Below are 17129 nucleotides of genomic sequence, written 5' to 3'. Positions count from 1 at the left end.
TGGATAATTCTGTGTCCAGGGCAGCTGTCTACAAGGGTGGCTGTCTACCAGTTCCATCTGGTATGCTAGCTGAAACCCTACCTGCCTGCACACTGTCTCACCAGAGGGGGTTATCTCCCACTTGGGACTACTACAATGCGCTCTACGTGGGGCTACCTTTGAAGGTGACTTGGAAACTACAACTAATCCAGAATGTGGCAGCTCGACTGGTGACTGGGGGCAGCTGTCGGGACCATACAACACCAGTCTTGAAAGACTTACATTGGCTCCCAGTATGTTTCCGAGCACAATTCAAAGTGTTGGCGCTGACCTTTAAAGCCCTATACGGCCTCAGCCCAGTATACCTGAAGGAGCGTCTCCACCCCCATCGTTCAGCCCAGACACTGAGGTCCAGCTCCGAGGGCCTTCTGGCAGTTCCCTCACTGTGAGAATTAAAGTCACAGGGAACCAGGCAGAGGGCCTGCTCGGTAGTGGCACCCTCCCTGTGAAATGCCCTCCCATCAGATGTCAAGGAGATGAATATATAAACTTTAGAAGATATCTGAAGGCAGCCCTGTATAGTGAAGTTTTTTAATGTGTAATGTTTTATTATGTTTTAAAGTATGTTGGAAGCCTCTCAGAGTGGCTGGAGTAACCCAGTCAGATGGGCTGGGTACCAATAATAAAATTACTACTATTACTGCTGTAAAACATTTTGTTGCTAAAAGACTTTGCTGTCAATATAGGGAACCTATGGGGCTCCAGATGTTGGGCTCAAACTCCCATCAGCCCCAGGCAGCATGGCCAATGGTGAGGGATGATGGGAGTTGTAGTCCAAAAAACATCTGGAGGCCCATAATTTCCCCAGCTGGGCTGTAAGAGTTCATCTATTGGAGCTCGCCACATAATGCAGGTAACACATAATGGCAGGGAGCATGATGCTGATTCTTTATATGAAGCGTTTCCCACTTATGGATCCGAAAAGAGCAACGTGATAGAAGCAGTTGCCATTTTTAATCACATTTTACAAAGTATACGTCATTTACAAAGATAAATAAATCTTAGAAAACTTTCCTTCGTTGTACTCTCTGTTCACAAAATAAAAAAATCACTTTCCCCCTATACTGCTGTGGCAACCCAAAAAATAAAAATGGTCTTGAGCTGTGAATAGATGCCTAGGCCAAACATGACAGTTTTTCATTTATTCTATGGCTACATGCCACTAACAATGCCAACAAAAGCCCTAGAATAAATGGCATAGGAGTTGCTTTGTATTGGGAGAAGGTTCGCAACAAGATTGCTATTCAATTCAAATACCTTGAGACACTGAACTTTTCACATATTCCCAGATAAAAACTGTCACATCTTTGACATGGCACAGTTGATGCCAAACTTCTTGTTAAGCAAAGTAACTGAGTACCAGCAAAACCATTCACAGATGTAAACAATAGTGTTTCAAAACTCGAAACAAAATAGAGCAGCTCCTTGCTTGTCAGTTATCGGTATTTCGTTTAAGAATATGGACAGAACAAGGTGAAAAAAATAGGTAGAAGGACAGAGTAATAATGTCTGCTTAGTGTCTTTGATTATTCTCCTGCCCATCTTCTGCCAACTCCTCCATTTCCAAATCTGCCAGCTCAGGTAGGTGCTGTATTTTTGAGCGATGCCTGCATTTTCCATTTTCTCCGCTCAAGAGCTTCTTGCTTTTTCCTTGCAATTTCTTCCTGAGAACACTTTCTGCTTTTCTGTTCTGCAAAAGTAGACATGCATTAGTAACAGAATTATTAAGCGTCATGATCTGAAGGTAGTAAGGTTTGCCTTTCAATGCATTAATGCAACAAATACAAAACCCGCTGCGTCAATGTCCATCAAGCAAAGTGAAGGTTGATGGTTCTAATACAGTGGTGCCTCGCAAGACGAAATTAATTCGTCCTGCGAGTTTTTTCGTCTTGTGAATTTTTTCGTCTTGCGAAGCACCACTGTGTATTGATGGTTTCCCTTAGGAATGAATTGGCGGTTTTAAAAAAAAGGCGCAAGACGTTTCGTCTTGCGAAGCAGGCCCATAGGGAAATCTGTCTTGCGAAGCAACTCAGAAAACGAAAAATTCTTTCGTCTTGCCAGTTTTTCGTCTTCCGAGGCATTCATCTTGTGAGGTAAAGGTACCCCTGCCCGTACGGGCCAGTCTTGCCAGACTCTAGGGTTGTGCGCCCATCTCACTCAAGAGGCCGGGAGCCAGCGCTGTCCGGAGACACTTCTGGGTCACGTGGCCAGCGTGACAAAGCTGCTCTGGCGAGCCAGAGCCGCACACGGAACGCCGTTTACCTTCCCGCTAGTAAGCGGTCCCTATTTATCTACTTGCACCCGGGAGTGCTTTCGAACTGCTAGGTTGGCAGGCGCTGGGACCGAACAGTGGGAGCGCACCCCGCCGCGGGGATTCGAACCGCCGACCTTTCGATCGGCAAGCCCTAGGCGCTGAGGCTTTAACCCACAGCGCCACCCCGGTCCCGATAATTCATCTTGCGAGGTACCACTGTACATTTGTAAGTCAGCTCTTCAATTAGATCATAAATCATAGAAACAGAGTTGGAAGGGACCACGAGGACCATCTAGTCTAACCCTCTGCAATGAAGGAATCTTTCACCCAATGTGGGGCTCAAAACCATGACCCTGATATTAATTCTCATGCTCTTCCAATTGAATGATTAGGAATCGGAATCCCAAGGTACTGTCCAATACCAGAAAAGGGAATGGTGAAAATTGGGAAGAGAAACTTTTCTGGGTTTTACCAAAGTATGGATCATGTATAATGTGAGTTTTAAATAAATATGATAACAAAGGTTGATGGGGGAGAAGACATAACCAGAAGTTGCTAGACTGGGACACGATAACCTAGCAAAACATTTACAGTGGTACCCCGCAAGACGAATGCCTCGGAAGACGAAAAACTCGCAAGACGAAAGAGTTTTCGTTTTCTGAGGTGCTTCGCAAGATGGATTTCCCTAAGGGCTTGCTTCGCTAGACGAAACGGCCCTGCCTCTCGTGTCATGGCGACGCGCAATGCACGCATGCACGGTCGCTTTCCCGCTCCTCCGGCTCCCTCCTACCTTCCAGCTGACGGTTGGTGCCTCGCGCCGCTGCCCACTCCTCGCGCGCTCCCCTCAGAGAGCCGTTGCCGCGAGCACCTCTCTCTCCCTCTCTCCCTCAGGTGAAGAGGATGGTGGCGGTTCCGCCGAGTCGCGCTCCTGAGCCCCGCCGCCCTTCAGCAGCCGCGTCGCACGGTGGCCACAACGCACGGCTGAGTCTGAGGTACCGGCTGCGGCAGCTGTCCTGCTTCTCCCAGCCCCTCCCCGCCGTTGTCAGTGTTTAAATGCAGTGGTGCTTCGCAAGACGAAAAAACTCGTAGAACGAAAAAACTTGTGGAACAAATTAATTTCGTCTTGCGAGGCATCACTGTATTTGCATCAGTAACCCACAATAGTACAAAAATTCTTTCCAGTAGCGCCTTAGAGCCTTATATATAGTGAGAGGGTGGGGAGGGGTATTATTCAGAAGGGTGATGGGAATGGGTGATTGGCTGATAGGTGTGGTAAACCTGTTGACGTAAACCTGAGTAATACCCCTCCCTACCCTCTCACTATATACAGTGGTACCTCGGGTTAAGTACTTAATTCATTCTGGAGGTCCATTCTTAACCTAAAACTGTTCTTAACCTGAAGCACCACTTTAGCTAATGGGGCCTCCCGCTGCCACTGCGCCGCCAGAGCCCAATTTCTGTTCTTATCCTGAAGCAAAGTTCTTAACCTGAAGCACTATTTCTGGGTTAGTGGAGTGTGTAACCTGAAGCGTATGTAACCCGAGGTACCACTGTATAAGGGTCTGGTGACTTCTGTTTCAGTGTATCTGAAGAAGTGTGCATGCACACAAAAGCTCATACCAATAACAAACTTAATTGGTCTCTAAGGTGCTATTGGAAAGATTTTTTTTTTATTTTGTTTCGACTATGGCAGACCAACACGGCTACCTACCTGTAACCACAATAGTACATTAAGCCTGTTGCATTATTCTAAATTTTGTTCCCTGTGCGCTGCTAGGCCTTTAATGTCTAACAGACAAGGTCGTTTTATCTGTCTGCTAGTTTGTGACACACCAATGAGGGAGAGACTTAACAATCTCCGCTTTCATTTTCAAAGAAAAGAAAGTTAGATTAAAATCTTATGGTCCACCGATTGAGCTAAGTGACATGGGTTTGAGTCACACGTTGGGTGAAAGATTCCTGCATTGCAGGGGGTTGGACTAGATGACCCTTGTGGTCCCTTCCAACTCTACAATTCTATGGTAAGCTTCTAACCCACATGGTTACTAAAATGTGTTTGGTTTTCAAAACAGGAAGTGACTGAAAAAAGGCCTCCATTTCCAGAAGGTGAGGCTTCTGTGCCTAAAAGCTACTACAGTGTGGCTTCCTCAGCAAACAGGCATATCAAGATCTATGCAAACAAGCAGCTTTTGCACAATTTCTCATCTATGCAATTGCACAAAAACTAATCCAAAGTGCTTATGTCTAGGGGTGTCTAATCCAGGTTCAGGAACTAAAATGGGCCTTAAACAGGATCTCAAGGGCAAAAGCCTGTGGGCCCTGCTGGTCTACCTCTCTCTCGATGGCTCGCATCTTCCTCTTCTAGAACAATGTCTGTTATTAAAATAATCTGAATTTGGCAAATAATGTTATTATTTTTAAAGCCACCATTTACATGTTACAAAAACATTTCTGGTGACATTTCTTCTAGATATTTTAATTGATAGTGATTAACAAATACTACAAAAAGAGAGAGTGCACTATACTCATAAGTATTCCGCCGCTGGGCAATACTACTGTTATGCTACAACATTACCTGAAACAGCATGAAGTACAGTGGTGCCTCGCAAGACGAAAAGAATCCGTTCCGCGAGTCTCTTCGTCTTGCAGTTTTTTCGTCTTGCAAAGCAAGACCATTAGCGGATTAGTGCTATTAGCTCTATTAGCGGCTATTAAAGGCTTAAGGGATTAGCGGATTAGCTGCTAAAAGGCTATTAGCAGCTATTAAAGGCTTAAGGGATTAGCGGATTAGCTGCTAAAAGGCTATTAGCAGCTATTAAAGGCTTAAGGGATTAGCGGATTAGCTGCTAAAAGGCTATTAGCGGCTTAAATCAGCTGATAAGCGGCTTAGATCAGCTGTTAAGCGGCTTAGGGGCTTGGGAAAAAGGGGGGGGAGGGGGGGAAACCCCAGGAATCGCAAGACGAAAATCGCAAGACGAAGCAAGCCCATAGCAAATTCGTTTTGCGAAGCACCTCCAAAACGGAAAACCCTTTCGTCTAGCGGGTTTTCCGTCTTGCGAGGCATTCGTCTTGCGGGGCACCACTGTACTGCAGAATGCAAAAAACTCCCAAGAGCAGATGAAAAATCTCCACAGACTCAGTGTTCAAGCAAAAAAAATTAGTCCTCGACCTTCCCCTTAATACAGTTCCCTGCTTATTTTATTGCTTTCCATCCTACCATTTTCTAAGAACTCTCCATTCTAACAAACTGCATTCACACAAAATACTAAGCCATGGCTTACTGAACAAGTCCAGCAACGTAACCATGGCGTATTTCACCAAATATTGATTTTATTATTTAACTGCTCTTGCCTTGCATTTCTACAGCTGGGGAAATATCAAGGGTATGGCTCTGAAACAACACAGGATTAAGTCAGGAGAGCAGGTCTGGACCTGCTGAGAAGCCAACTTAAACTACCACTTCATATTCTGATCTGTCATCTAGAAATAAACCATGGTTAAGTTGCCGGGGTAGGTTTGGATATACAAACAAACCATAGTTGGCTCAATGTTTCGTGTGAACCAAGCCACTGAGCTTCAAAAAACCAAGGAATTTCAGAAATCTTACGTTCCTTTGATGGATATCAACGTGTCAACATGTGAGCAAGGGAATAAGGAAATAATTTCGAGATCTTGTTTTTCAGGACTGCCTAAAAAGACATCGGCTGACCCTGAAAACCTTCCCAGTCATTTATGCTTAAAATGAAGTCTAAATTAACAGTCAGCTTGCTATTCTGAAAACCTACCTGTTTCAGACTGGGAGAAACACTCAGATAGGTGCCTCTTAAAGACTGGCTTTGTGCTCAGGTTCTTCACTGTCTGCAGCAGGACGTTTGGTGGGTTCTTGCTTTCCCCCAATGCTACATTTGTTCTTGAAAGGTTGCCTGCATTTACATTTTTATGGTCCATTCCTAGGTCTTGGGAACTATAGCTCTTCCTGAACGCACACTTTGATTTCTCAGCTAGCACTTGATTAATACTGCCACTGTTTTGTACTTTGCTTACATGGCACAGGTCCTTCTGCCACCGTATATTATTAACACTCAGACACATATTTGAGAGAGTAGTTGAGTCAGTTAGAGAAGTGAAACAGTCTCCAGGCACTGAACTTGACCTATTGAGTTGCCCTGGAACACGGTTTATGCTGTCCGTGTTACACTGTGCCCATCTGTGCTTGTCAGAAGTATTTGAGCAGCTCTCGTTCATACGTAGTGTAGTAGCTGTAGCAGGAGCATGGAACGAGAAGGTTTTCCTACCCATACGGCTCTTTTGAGGCTGTGGGACGTTAGAAAGTTCTTGCGTGGGTCCTGAGAGGCAAGAACCAACCTCTAACGTGGAAGCATTTCCTATCGCCAATTTAGCTTTTTCGTTCTCTTTCACCGCAACTTGGCTCAGACTAGTTTTTTCTACATCCCCACAGACTTGATAAAGCAAGTCGTCGTCATCAGCACCATCACAACTTGTGCCCCAAAGACTATCGGAATCACAAAACAATTCTAAAACTTGATCCGAGAACCTAGGCTCGTTCCAATCATCAAATGAAAACACATTCTTCTTTGACACTTCCATTTGCTTTAGATGACCTGTGCTGACTTGCTTAGCCACTTTCTTTAGGTCGTGAGGCCTTGTATTGGCAGAAACCGTAGATGACAGATGGCATATACTGTGCATACCATTTCTGCATTTTTCAGTCTGTAATACAGGGACATCAGAATGTACTGAAAAAGCAGATTTTTTCCCAGAAGAACTGGTGCCAGTGGCAGATTTCAGTTGAGTAAAGCCTTCCCATATACTCTCCTTTTCAGGTTTCACTGAAGCAGAAATTTTGTTTTGACTTTTAGAAACAGAGTTTAGTTTATTGGGTTTTAAATTACATTCGTCATACAGGACACCCTTTGCCTTTCCTATCTTAACACTTTGCTTTTCAGCAGCATGTGATGCCGGAACACTGTTAGAGGAATTTAAAACTGCACAATGGGCACTGTAAGGTTTCTCAGAATCTGTAGTTCCTTCCTTTGTTTCACTGGTTTCGTTAGAAGTATGAGCTAAAGTATTTTGTGGAACATTGATCACTTCAGGGTTCTGAGTAATTTGCATTAGAAATGAATCGTCTGGCAGCAAATCAGCACCCCAGTCATCAAAATCATCACCCACAATCCCATCAAGCTTATTTGAGACAACAGATTCTATCTCAGAAGAGACTGCACTTGGAACCGTTTGTTCAGAAGCCATTTTAGCTTTTTCAGTAGGCAAGTGCTCCATAGATCTCGTAGCAGGTGATGAATCTTGTCTCTGATGTGCATCTTCAATCACAGATTCAGTAGCCGCTGTGAATTCAACTGGAAGGCACCCTTCCTCCAGCAAACTATCGTTCAATGAGCAATCGGACAGGCCTTCGCTCAGCTGACCACTACATTGCTGGGTAGGGCCATCAAAGAGAGCATTGAGAGCTCCTTCAGCATCAAGATCTATGGACTTCTGGCTGCTGTTTTCACAGTGCTCAACTGTCCCGTCACTCTTCTTAACTTCTCCAAAGGGCAAGACATCATCAGTTTGGGGATGCTCTCCAAGGAGATTTTCCATCTGTGCTTCATCTTGATGTTCAACTGATATCATTGCCTCTGATAAAATGTGGCTATTATGGGATGGAGCACTTTGATCCTGGATTGCATCAGTCATGCTTTTATCAAATTGCTTTGCCAACTTCATAAGCTCCTCTTCTCTGTTTCTCAACTGAAGTCCTCTAGGAGAATGAGCAGAAGGTGAAAATGCATTAATAATGATAATAATGATAATAATGATAATAATGATAATAATGATGATAATAATAATAATAATAATAATAATAATAATAAATTATTTATATCCCGACCTCCCCAGCCAAAGCCGGGCTCAGGGCAGCTAACAACAATAAAATAATACAACATATTAGGAACACAATGCATTTTGAAATGGCTTACTTGTTTTATAGCTATTAGAAAACATACAGTGTAACTCAAATGAGGCACGTTTTTTTACTCTTCGGTTCATTATTTTACCCCACTTTTCTAAGGGTATTCAAAGCAGCTTACATATAAAAGCAAAGGATTACAAAATGAAACAATCAACAAATCACCATCAAACAACCTAAAACCACAGTATCAGATAAGCAAATGAAAATAATTAAAATAAGACAGCAACGGCAATTAAAAGCCAATAGAAGACAATTTCAAACCTACATTCTATTAAAAATGGCCTCAAACTATAAGGCTTTCACTAACTGTCCTAGAGCTTGAAGTTCCATAAAGTTCAATGTGACTTACTCCTAACTAAGCATGTACAGTGGTACCTCGGGTTAAGAACTTAATTCATTCCGGAGGTCCGTTCTTAACCTGAAACTGTTCTTAACCTGAAGCACCACTTTAGCTAATGGGGCCTCCTGCTGCTGCCATGACGCTGGACCACGATTTCTGTTCTCATCCTGAAGCAAAGTTCTTAACCTGAGGTACTATTTCTGGGTTAGAGGAGTCTGTAACCTGAAGCGTATGTAACCTGAAGTGTCTGTAACCCGAGGTACCACTGTACTGTATTGCAGTCTAATAGCAGATATAGAGGAAGGACAGTAGATCTTCACCAGCAGAGTGTTTCATAATCATGGAGCTACCATTCTGGAGAGGGAAATCAATCTATTTTAGGTTACAAACTTTATATCTACAAGTTTCGTGGATTTAATTAACATTCTGAAAGAATTCATTTTGGAATAAAACACACCTTGTGCCATTTACTTTTGTTCTGCATCGTACTTTTGGCATTCCAGGAGTACATGGAATTGCGTCATCCCCAATCCAAAACCCAAGAAGAGATCCTTCAGAGCAGGCAGGTTTTTCATCCTGAACAGTAAGAATCAAATATGTGAACGCCCTTATTAAACACGAGTATCAATCAATTGTACCAGCTTTCAAAACTATTTTTAAAAGCATTTATTTATTACAACGTTCATATTCTGCTTTTCTCATCAAAAAGTAGCAATAGTGACAGTAGTAATAATAATAACAATACTATTAACATAATCCAGGCATTACCACCAATACCGTTAATACAAACTTACCGTATTTTTTGCTCTATAAGATTCACTTTTTCACTTCTAAAAAGTAAGGGGAAATGTGTGTGCGTCTTATGGAGCGAATGCAGGCTGCGCAGCTATCCCAGAAGCCAGAACAGCAAGAGGGATTGCTGCTTTCGCTGCGCAGCGATCCCTCTTGCTGTTCTGGCTTCTGAGATTCAGAATATTTTTTTTCTTGTTTTCCTCCTCCAAAAACTAGGTGCGTCTTGTGGTCTGGTGCGTCTTATAGAGCGAAAAATGCGGTAATTTTATTTGTATGCCTTCTTTTCATAGTTCAAACCACGCTCAAGGTGGCTTACATGGAAAAAAATTACATAGTTATAAACATAACAAAAGTAGTTACAAATAATCAAAACATCAAAAGTACAGTGGTACCTTGGGTTAAGTACTTAATTCATTCCGGAGGTCCGTTCTTAACCTGAAACTGTTCTTAACCTGAAGCACCACTTTAGCTAATGGGGCCTCCTGCTGCCGCTGCGCCGCCAGAGCACAATTTCTGTTCTCATCCTGAAGCAAAGTTCTTAACCTGAAGCACTATTTCTGGGTTAGCAGAGTCTGTGACCTGAAGCATATGTAACCTGAAGCGTATGTAACCCGAGGTACCACTGTACACAACTAAATTAAACAATTTCCGCTTAAATCGTAAGATCTAAAATAAAGATACAAAACTTAATATTGACAACAGCAACAACCACCCCCAGCAAAACCGTCTAAATAATATCCTAGTCCAAGAGACACAGCCAACAACAGAAAAAGGGCAAAATTTCAGAATGACTGCAGAGTACGTCCATAGAACAGAGACTCAACTACCCCACTCCAAAATCCTCCTTAAAAAGCCACAACCCCGCTGCCGGCTGAAAACCAAGCAGTGACGTGGACAGGTGGGTTTCTCTATGGAGGATGCTGTACAGCTTAGGAACCATGGGGGGGGGGGATACTGTTATATTTCAGGTTGAAACTGGGGTAGAAGAGAAGAAAGAGAATGCCATCAGTTGCTGAAGAAGAAGAAGAAGAAGAAGAAGAAGAGGAGGAGGAGGAGGAGGAGGAGGAGGAGGAGTTTGGATTTGATATCCCGCCTTTCACTCCCTTTAAGGAGTCTCAAAGTGGCTAACATTCTCCTTTCCCTTCCTCCCCCACGACAAACACTCTGTGAGGTGAGTGGGGCTGAGAGACTTCGGAGAAGTGTGACTGGCCCAAGGTCACCCAGCAGCTGCATGTGGAGGAACGGAGATGCGAACCCGGTTCCCCAGATTACGAGACTACCGCTCTTAACCACTACACCACACTGGCTCTGCTGAACACAAAGTGTAGTGAGCAGGCATTGATGTCAAGGTCTACAACGCTGCAGAGGGCTTGGTGCCACTCTCTGGAGCCGTCTGGTCCTTTTCCTCCTTGCTGTTACTGCCTGTTCATGTCCCGTTTCTATAAGCATGCAAGGAATGACAAGAGTGAGGAGATGGAACAGCATCCGCTGCTTGCCTTGTACTCTTGCTCTAGGTAATTATGCAGATTTGAGTGTGAAGAGAGGGCAGTCACGTTTCATGGCCCCTGAAACTCTTTTCTTGTAGTCTGCTAGTACTATTGGGTTGCATCCCACTAAGTTCTACTCAGAGTAAACCCAGTGAAACTAATGGATCCAAGTTAGCGATTTCCATTAATCCCAATGGCTTTATTCTGACTATGACAACCCACTCTCTTTAATACTTTAGTCAGGTTGTGGCTGCTGACAGAGTTAAAGAAACACTATGCTTGTTAGGATATTTCCGTTCCACCTTAAAAGGGAGCAGGCTTTGAGTCACAGAGTCTGCGTATTTCCTGTTTTCACAGGATGTTTATGTTGTGTCTTTGCTTTCGTTTCTCTCTCTCTCTCTCTCTGCCGGAGACATTGAAGCAGGCAGTCATGTTTTTCTTTGTTCTGACCAACGCTGAATAAACTTGTAAATAATGCTCTCCTGGGTGCATCTTTCGCTGTGCATTATCTGCTGATAAGAGCGTGCATCGGCTCTGGAATGTGGCAAGCTATTTCTGGAGCTCGTGTCGCTAATTGCTGATACTGCGTGTCTACGGGAGATCAATGGACGTCCGGAGACGACGTGGAGTCATGATGGACTTTGTCTCCCTGGCAGTATCCCCACAATGCTTTGGGGGAAAACAAAGATGAAAAAACAAACCGAAGAGGGCACCCCACATCACAAGCCCAATTGAGAACCAAGCATGAGTAGGAACCACAGAATGCTGATTGTTAATGACCTGTTTTGAGGGAATAGCTGGCTAGAACTCCAAACAGAGTCCTCCTTGTTAAGAAAGAGAAAGCCCTGCAATGGTTGGTTGCAGGTCTCACTTACGGTATATCTCCTAAAGTGAAAAGCTACATGCTAATATTAATGATAACATCAGTTAACTCTACACTACTTGAATTTGTAGATATGGTTTACTTTTATCCAAGTTTCCTTTCTAACTATACAGACATTAGAATTTCTCATGAAAAAACTCCTTTCACAATGAAGGCTATTTCTGCAAAAGAAAGAAAATGGGTTGGGACTATGCAGCTTTACCTTAGGAAGTAATACTTACATGGGGAGCGATCCGATTAACAATTTCTGAAATCTCTACCGTATGCCCACTAACCAACTGCTTCTTTTGTCCATTGCCTGAAAAACAAAAACAAAAACCTTTCTAGCAACTGGTAATCACTAGACGATGGAGATTTCCATAACTTAGCAGACTAGCCCCTGCAAATATTTAAGTGTATGACTTCCTGCATAACAGAATTTATAGTGTGATGGCAGTAAAAAAAAATTAAAACCATATGCTCCAAAGTTGGAATAGGAAATCAAAGTTGGTAAATTTTCTCTTCCATTTTTCAGTGGCAAGATCTCTAAGGCAGTTTACAAATACTATACAAAATATCAATCCAATCCATAATTAAAATGCCATTTGACAAGAATCAGCACTGAGAGAGTGGAATGCCCTGTTTGGAAAGTACACTGGAGACCAGCAGACACTTTGATGGTAGATATACTGCAACATTTTGTTGCAGTCCCACTTGCATCTCCTAAAAATCAAGTACAGTGGTACCTCGGGATGCGAATGGGATCTGTTCCGGAGCCCCATTTGCATCCCGAACGGAAAGCAAGTCGCAACAGTGCTTGCGCGGGTCGCATTTCGTCACTTCCGTGCATGCGTGTGATGTCATTTTGACCGTCTGTGCATGCGCAAGCGGCGAAACCCAGAAGTAACGCACTCCGTTACTTCCGGGTCACTGCGGAGTGCAACCCCAATGTTTTCAACCTGAAGCGCATTTATCCCGAGGTATGACTGTACCTAGATACTTAAGTATACTTAAGTATACTTAAGTATCTAGATACTTAAAGAGGAAAAGAAACGTTTTCTTTATTTTTAATTAGCACACAGAAACCACACAGCCTAGGACTTGCCAATCAGAAGGTCGGCAGTTCGAATCCCCGTGATGGGGTGAGCTCCCGTTGCTCGGTCCCTGCTCCTGCCCACCTAGCTGTTCGAAAGCACGTCAAAGTGCAAGTAGATAAATAGGTACCGCTCCGGCGAGAAGGTAAACGGCGTTTCCGTGCGCTGCTCTGGTTCGCCAGAAGCAGCTTAGTCATGCTGGCCACATGACCCGGAAGCTGTATGCCGGCTCCCTCGGCCAATAAAGCGAGATGAGCGCCACAACCCCAGAGTCGGTCACGACTGGGCCTAATGGTCAGGGGTCCCTTTACCTTTACCTTACCAACTCTATAGCACCCTAGTGAAAGAACCTACAGAGTGAGCTCTACAACCAGGGAACCAGCACAAAGATAGCCCAACTCCTTGATGCTACCCACTTCCCCTCTGAAGTTAGGGGTGACAATAGCAGGCCCTCAGCTGAAGCTTTTAATGATTAGACAAGTGCGTACAGAAACAGGTGACCCTTCAGACAAACTGGCACTAGACCATTTAGTTCTCTCACCATATATTCCCAAATGATTAAATACTGATATAAATAAGGCAGACATGAAATAAGAATGATAATAAGTAGATACCTAGCTTATATGCACTTGGCGACTGAGGATCCCAGAAGATTTCTTGCTGTACATCAGTTTCATTTGAAGGAGAACTGAATATAGGCAAACGTGAACTGGCAGGCAGCTTTCTTTTCGGAGTCTTATATGAACTTGTTTCTGTGTGAATACATGCACAAACAAAAACACTTCTGTAGAAATAAGCAAAGTGTTACATGTGATTTCTGCACCCTAATGAAGCAGTTCAAGATGTGAAACTGAGTGGAGCAGATATACCAATACAGGCAATATTTATCAACACAAGAAATTGTCTTAGATAAAGTCAGACCACTAGTCCATCTAGCCGAGTACTGACTACACTTGGCAGATGAAACTGATGGACTACATGGAAATGGCGGAAATGACCGGCAGAATCCGAGACCAGGGAGAAGAGTCAATGGAAGAAGATTGGAAAAAATTTAAAGTATATTTACAGAAATACTGCAAAATTAATGAATGTTAGAAGTATATTGGAATGAAGTTATATGGTTTTAGCAGAAGGGTTATTAAGAATTATACAAACATTAAGTGTTAATGTGTTAAATTGGGAAATTGAAAGTTAAATTATGTTATGATAAATTACAGACTAAATTGAAGAAGAGGGAAAGGATTTGTTGAACCAGATAATTTGAACCAGAATACAAAAAAGGGAGGTGTGAGGAAGTCGAGGAAATAAGCTAATGAATGATCTGGATACAAAAATTTGGATTTGTGTTTTTGTATTTTTTTTTCTTATGTTGCATTGTTGTACTGTATTTTTTTCTTTTTTATTTTGTTGTTGATGATGTATTGTTTGTTGAATCTGTGTATTGTTTTTCTTTTATAAGTATAAAATATCTAATAAATTTTTATTAAAAAAAAAAAAAAAAAGGGTACTGACTACACTGAGGGTTTCAGACACAAGTCCAGGGTTTCAGACACAAGTCTTTCCCAGCTCTACCTGAAGATACTGGGATTGAACTGGGATCTCTTGCTCAGCAACACAGGTGTTCTACCACTGAGCTACAGCAGGGTTCAATCAGTTTTCTTCTGCCCCATCCTAAATGTTTGATTGAGGACCAATCACACTGGCTTCCCTGGAGCTCTACATACCGGTAATTGCAGAAGCTATTTGCCATTCTGAAAGAACAAAAGTGCAGCCCAGGTTCTAAGATGATGTTAACTTTCTAGGCCCAAGTCCAGGAATACTCCACTTCCAGCTCTGCAATTCTATGATTCTAAAATGCAGACCAGGCAGTGGGGACTGGATGGACTTTTTTCAGCCAGAGGATGGGCAGCCTTCCAAGGACTACATGGCAGTGGAAAGGTGGGTCAGAGGCAAAAATATATGCAAGTTTGTACAGCTGGCTGCAATCTATTCACCTAAAACCAGTTAATTATCCTGCAGGTCTAGTAACATTATTGGAAGATAATTCACAGAGTAAGGCTCAACCTTTGCACGAGGATGTGATGAGACGAGTAGTCTCTTGACAAGTACACTAGTGTATACCTCCATGGCAACATGGACAAATATTGCACCTGAGGGGGCAATATACCAACACAGCTGCCACAATCAATCAATATGACACCAGCTATTCTTCTCTTTTCTCTCCTCTCTTACTGTAGCATATTGCAATTCTTGCTTTTTAAAACAATGGCTCTCAAGCTTTTCCTGAATCACTTGAAAATTGCTGGGGGTCTTGGAAAACCACCTAATAAACTTGTTGTTGTTCAGCATATCAAAGCACATATGCAACTCCTATTTTTATAACCTTTTGTTCTTCAGTGCTGGCTTCAGTTTTTAATAACCAAGATGTTTATGAACTGTAGCTTGGGAGGGTCTGCCGTTTTCCCAAGAGAGGCATTTGTGGGTCAGTGGGCACCTTTCAATCGAGGGCAGCAACAAGCAACTATGAATTTCGAATTAAAACTCATCTGCAAGTGTCCCTTAGCGCTTACACAAGATTTTTATTATTATTATTATTCTAGGTGCCAGGAAGCACTCTTTCCGTCGGGCACACAGCCTCTTCTGCATGGGTTCTACATATTAACGTGCAAAGAGTGCCGCAGCCTCTTAAAAGACTTACAAAACTACTGCAGCACAGACCAGCCTTTCCCAACCAGGTGATCTCAATTGGCTTCAGGCTCCTGCTTCCGTTACAACCAGCAAGCAAACCGGGGGCCTTGTATAATGCAAAACATCTGGTGGGCACCCGGCTGGTAAAGGCTAGCAGGTGTCGTAGTGAATTTGTTCTGTGAACCACACTGAGAGTGAGTGTGTGTGTACATATGTGTGGGTGGGTGTGGCTATGGGTGGGTGTGTTTGTGTATATATATGTATGTGTGGGCGTGTGGCTCTGTGTGTGTGTATGTATGTATATATATGTGTGGGTGGGTGGGTGGCTGTGTGTGTGTGTGTGTATATATATATATATATATATACACAGTGGTATCTCGGGATGCGAACGGGATCCGTTCTGGAGCCCCGTCCGCATCCCAAACGGAACGCAAGATGCAACGGCGCGTGCCGTGTTTCGCCACTTCCACGCACGCGCGTGCCGTCATTTTGAGCGTCTGCGCATGCGGCGAAACCCGGAAGTAGCGCGCTCTGTTACTTCTGGGTTGCCGCAGAGCGCAACTCGAACACGCTCAACCCGAAGCACATTCAGCTCGAGGTATGACTGTATATACTATATGTGTGTGTGTGTATACTTACATACCCCCCCCCCATATATATGTAGGGAAGTCTTTTAAGGCACAAGCCCCTCGCTGGCTTTCGCCCTAAACAACGCACACGGCTGTCCCTCCCCGAATTATCCATGGAGGCTAATATTATTTCCCCCCCAGCCCGTGAGGAATGCACGTGCCAGGATGGCACCAGGGGATTGGGCAGGGGAAGAGTAAGAGACCCTTTCCGTGGGATGCTCTGCCTACGTGCTGCTTACTCGGGAGTAAACTCCCGCTCAGCCAAGGGCGGCTGCCGTTTTGCGAGGGCGCGGAGGTGACGCCGAGGCAGGCGGGACCCGCCGAGGAGGTCGGTGCCTCGGGGGACCCGCGGGGACAAGGGGCGCTCGTCCCCCCACGGAGCCTCACCCTCGGAGCCGCGCTGCCTGCGGGGACTCTCTCCATCCTGAGCGCCCTCGGCGGGTCTCCGCCGCCTGCTGCTGCTCCGCTTCACGGGGCTCCGGAGGCGAAAATCCTCCCCTTCCGCTCTGGCCGCCGCCTTCCGCCGCTTAGCCGCCATATAAGATCCCCGCGGCGGCGGCGAAGCGCGCCCAAAACTCACGGCGCCGCCATTTTGGCCGGCGTCACTAGCCGGCGCTGATTGGCCGACGCCGGCTCTCCGGGAGCCGCAATTGGTCAGGACTTAAGCTAAGGGGATTGGAGGAAGAGGAGCGGAGCGAGCGTTCGGATGTGCGCGCAGCGGGCGTTGCGTCCAGTAGGGACGCAGCTTTTTTTTTAAAAGGGGCCACGCTCCTCTCACTGAGCCCTTCGGGATGTGGGGTGGGGTCAGCCTCAAAGACTTTAAGGGAGGGACTCAGACACAGGTTAATAGATGCCAGGTCTGTCTTGGAGTGGAGCTTCCATGTGCAACTGCAGTGTACCGTGCCCTCCTGGTGGTGCAGCAGTGAAACTGCTAGTACATTTCCAAAACGAA

The 17129-nt window shown here is 44.4% G+C and overlaps 1 protein-coding gene across 1 annotated transcript; it reads right to left on the bottom strand.

Annotated features, from left to right (window-relative positions):
- Positions 1 to 974: 974 nt before the first annotated feature.
- On the bottom strand, positions 975 to 16799 carry ETAA1 (ETAA1 activator of ATR kinase). Its single transcript, XM_083427399.1, has 6 exons — positions 16565 to 16799; positions 13475 to 13612; positions 12009 to 12085; positions 9083 to 9201; positions 6079 to 8075; positions 975 to 1729 (listed from the first exon to the last, which is right to left on the bottom strand). Exons 1-6 carry the CDS (start codon positions 16713 to 16715, stop codon positions 1617 to 1619), a joined length of 2595 nt encoding a protein of 864 aa, XP_083283525.1. The 5' UTR covers positions 16716 to 16799; the 3' UTR covers positions 975 to 1616.
- Between the last annotated feature and the right edge of the window lie 330 nt (positions 16800 to 17129).

Source organism: Podarcis tiliguerta, assembly GCF_965153285.1.
Source record: "Podarcis tiliguerta genome assembly, chromosome: 2".
Classification (NCBI taxonomy): domain Eukaryota; kingdom Metazoa; phylum Chordata; class Lepidosauria; order Squamata; family Lacertidae; genus Podarcis; species Podarcis tiliguerta.
This window is presented reverse-complemented; position numbering and strand designations above follow the sequence as displayed.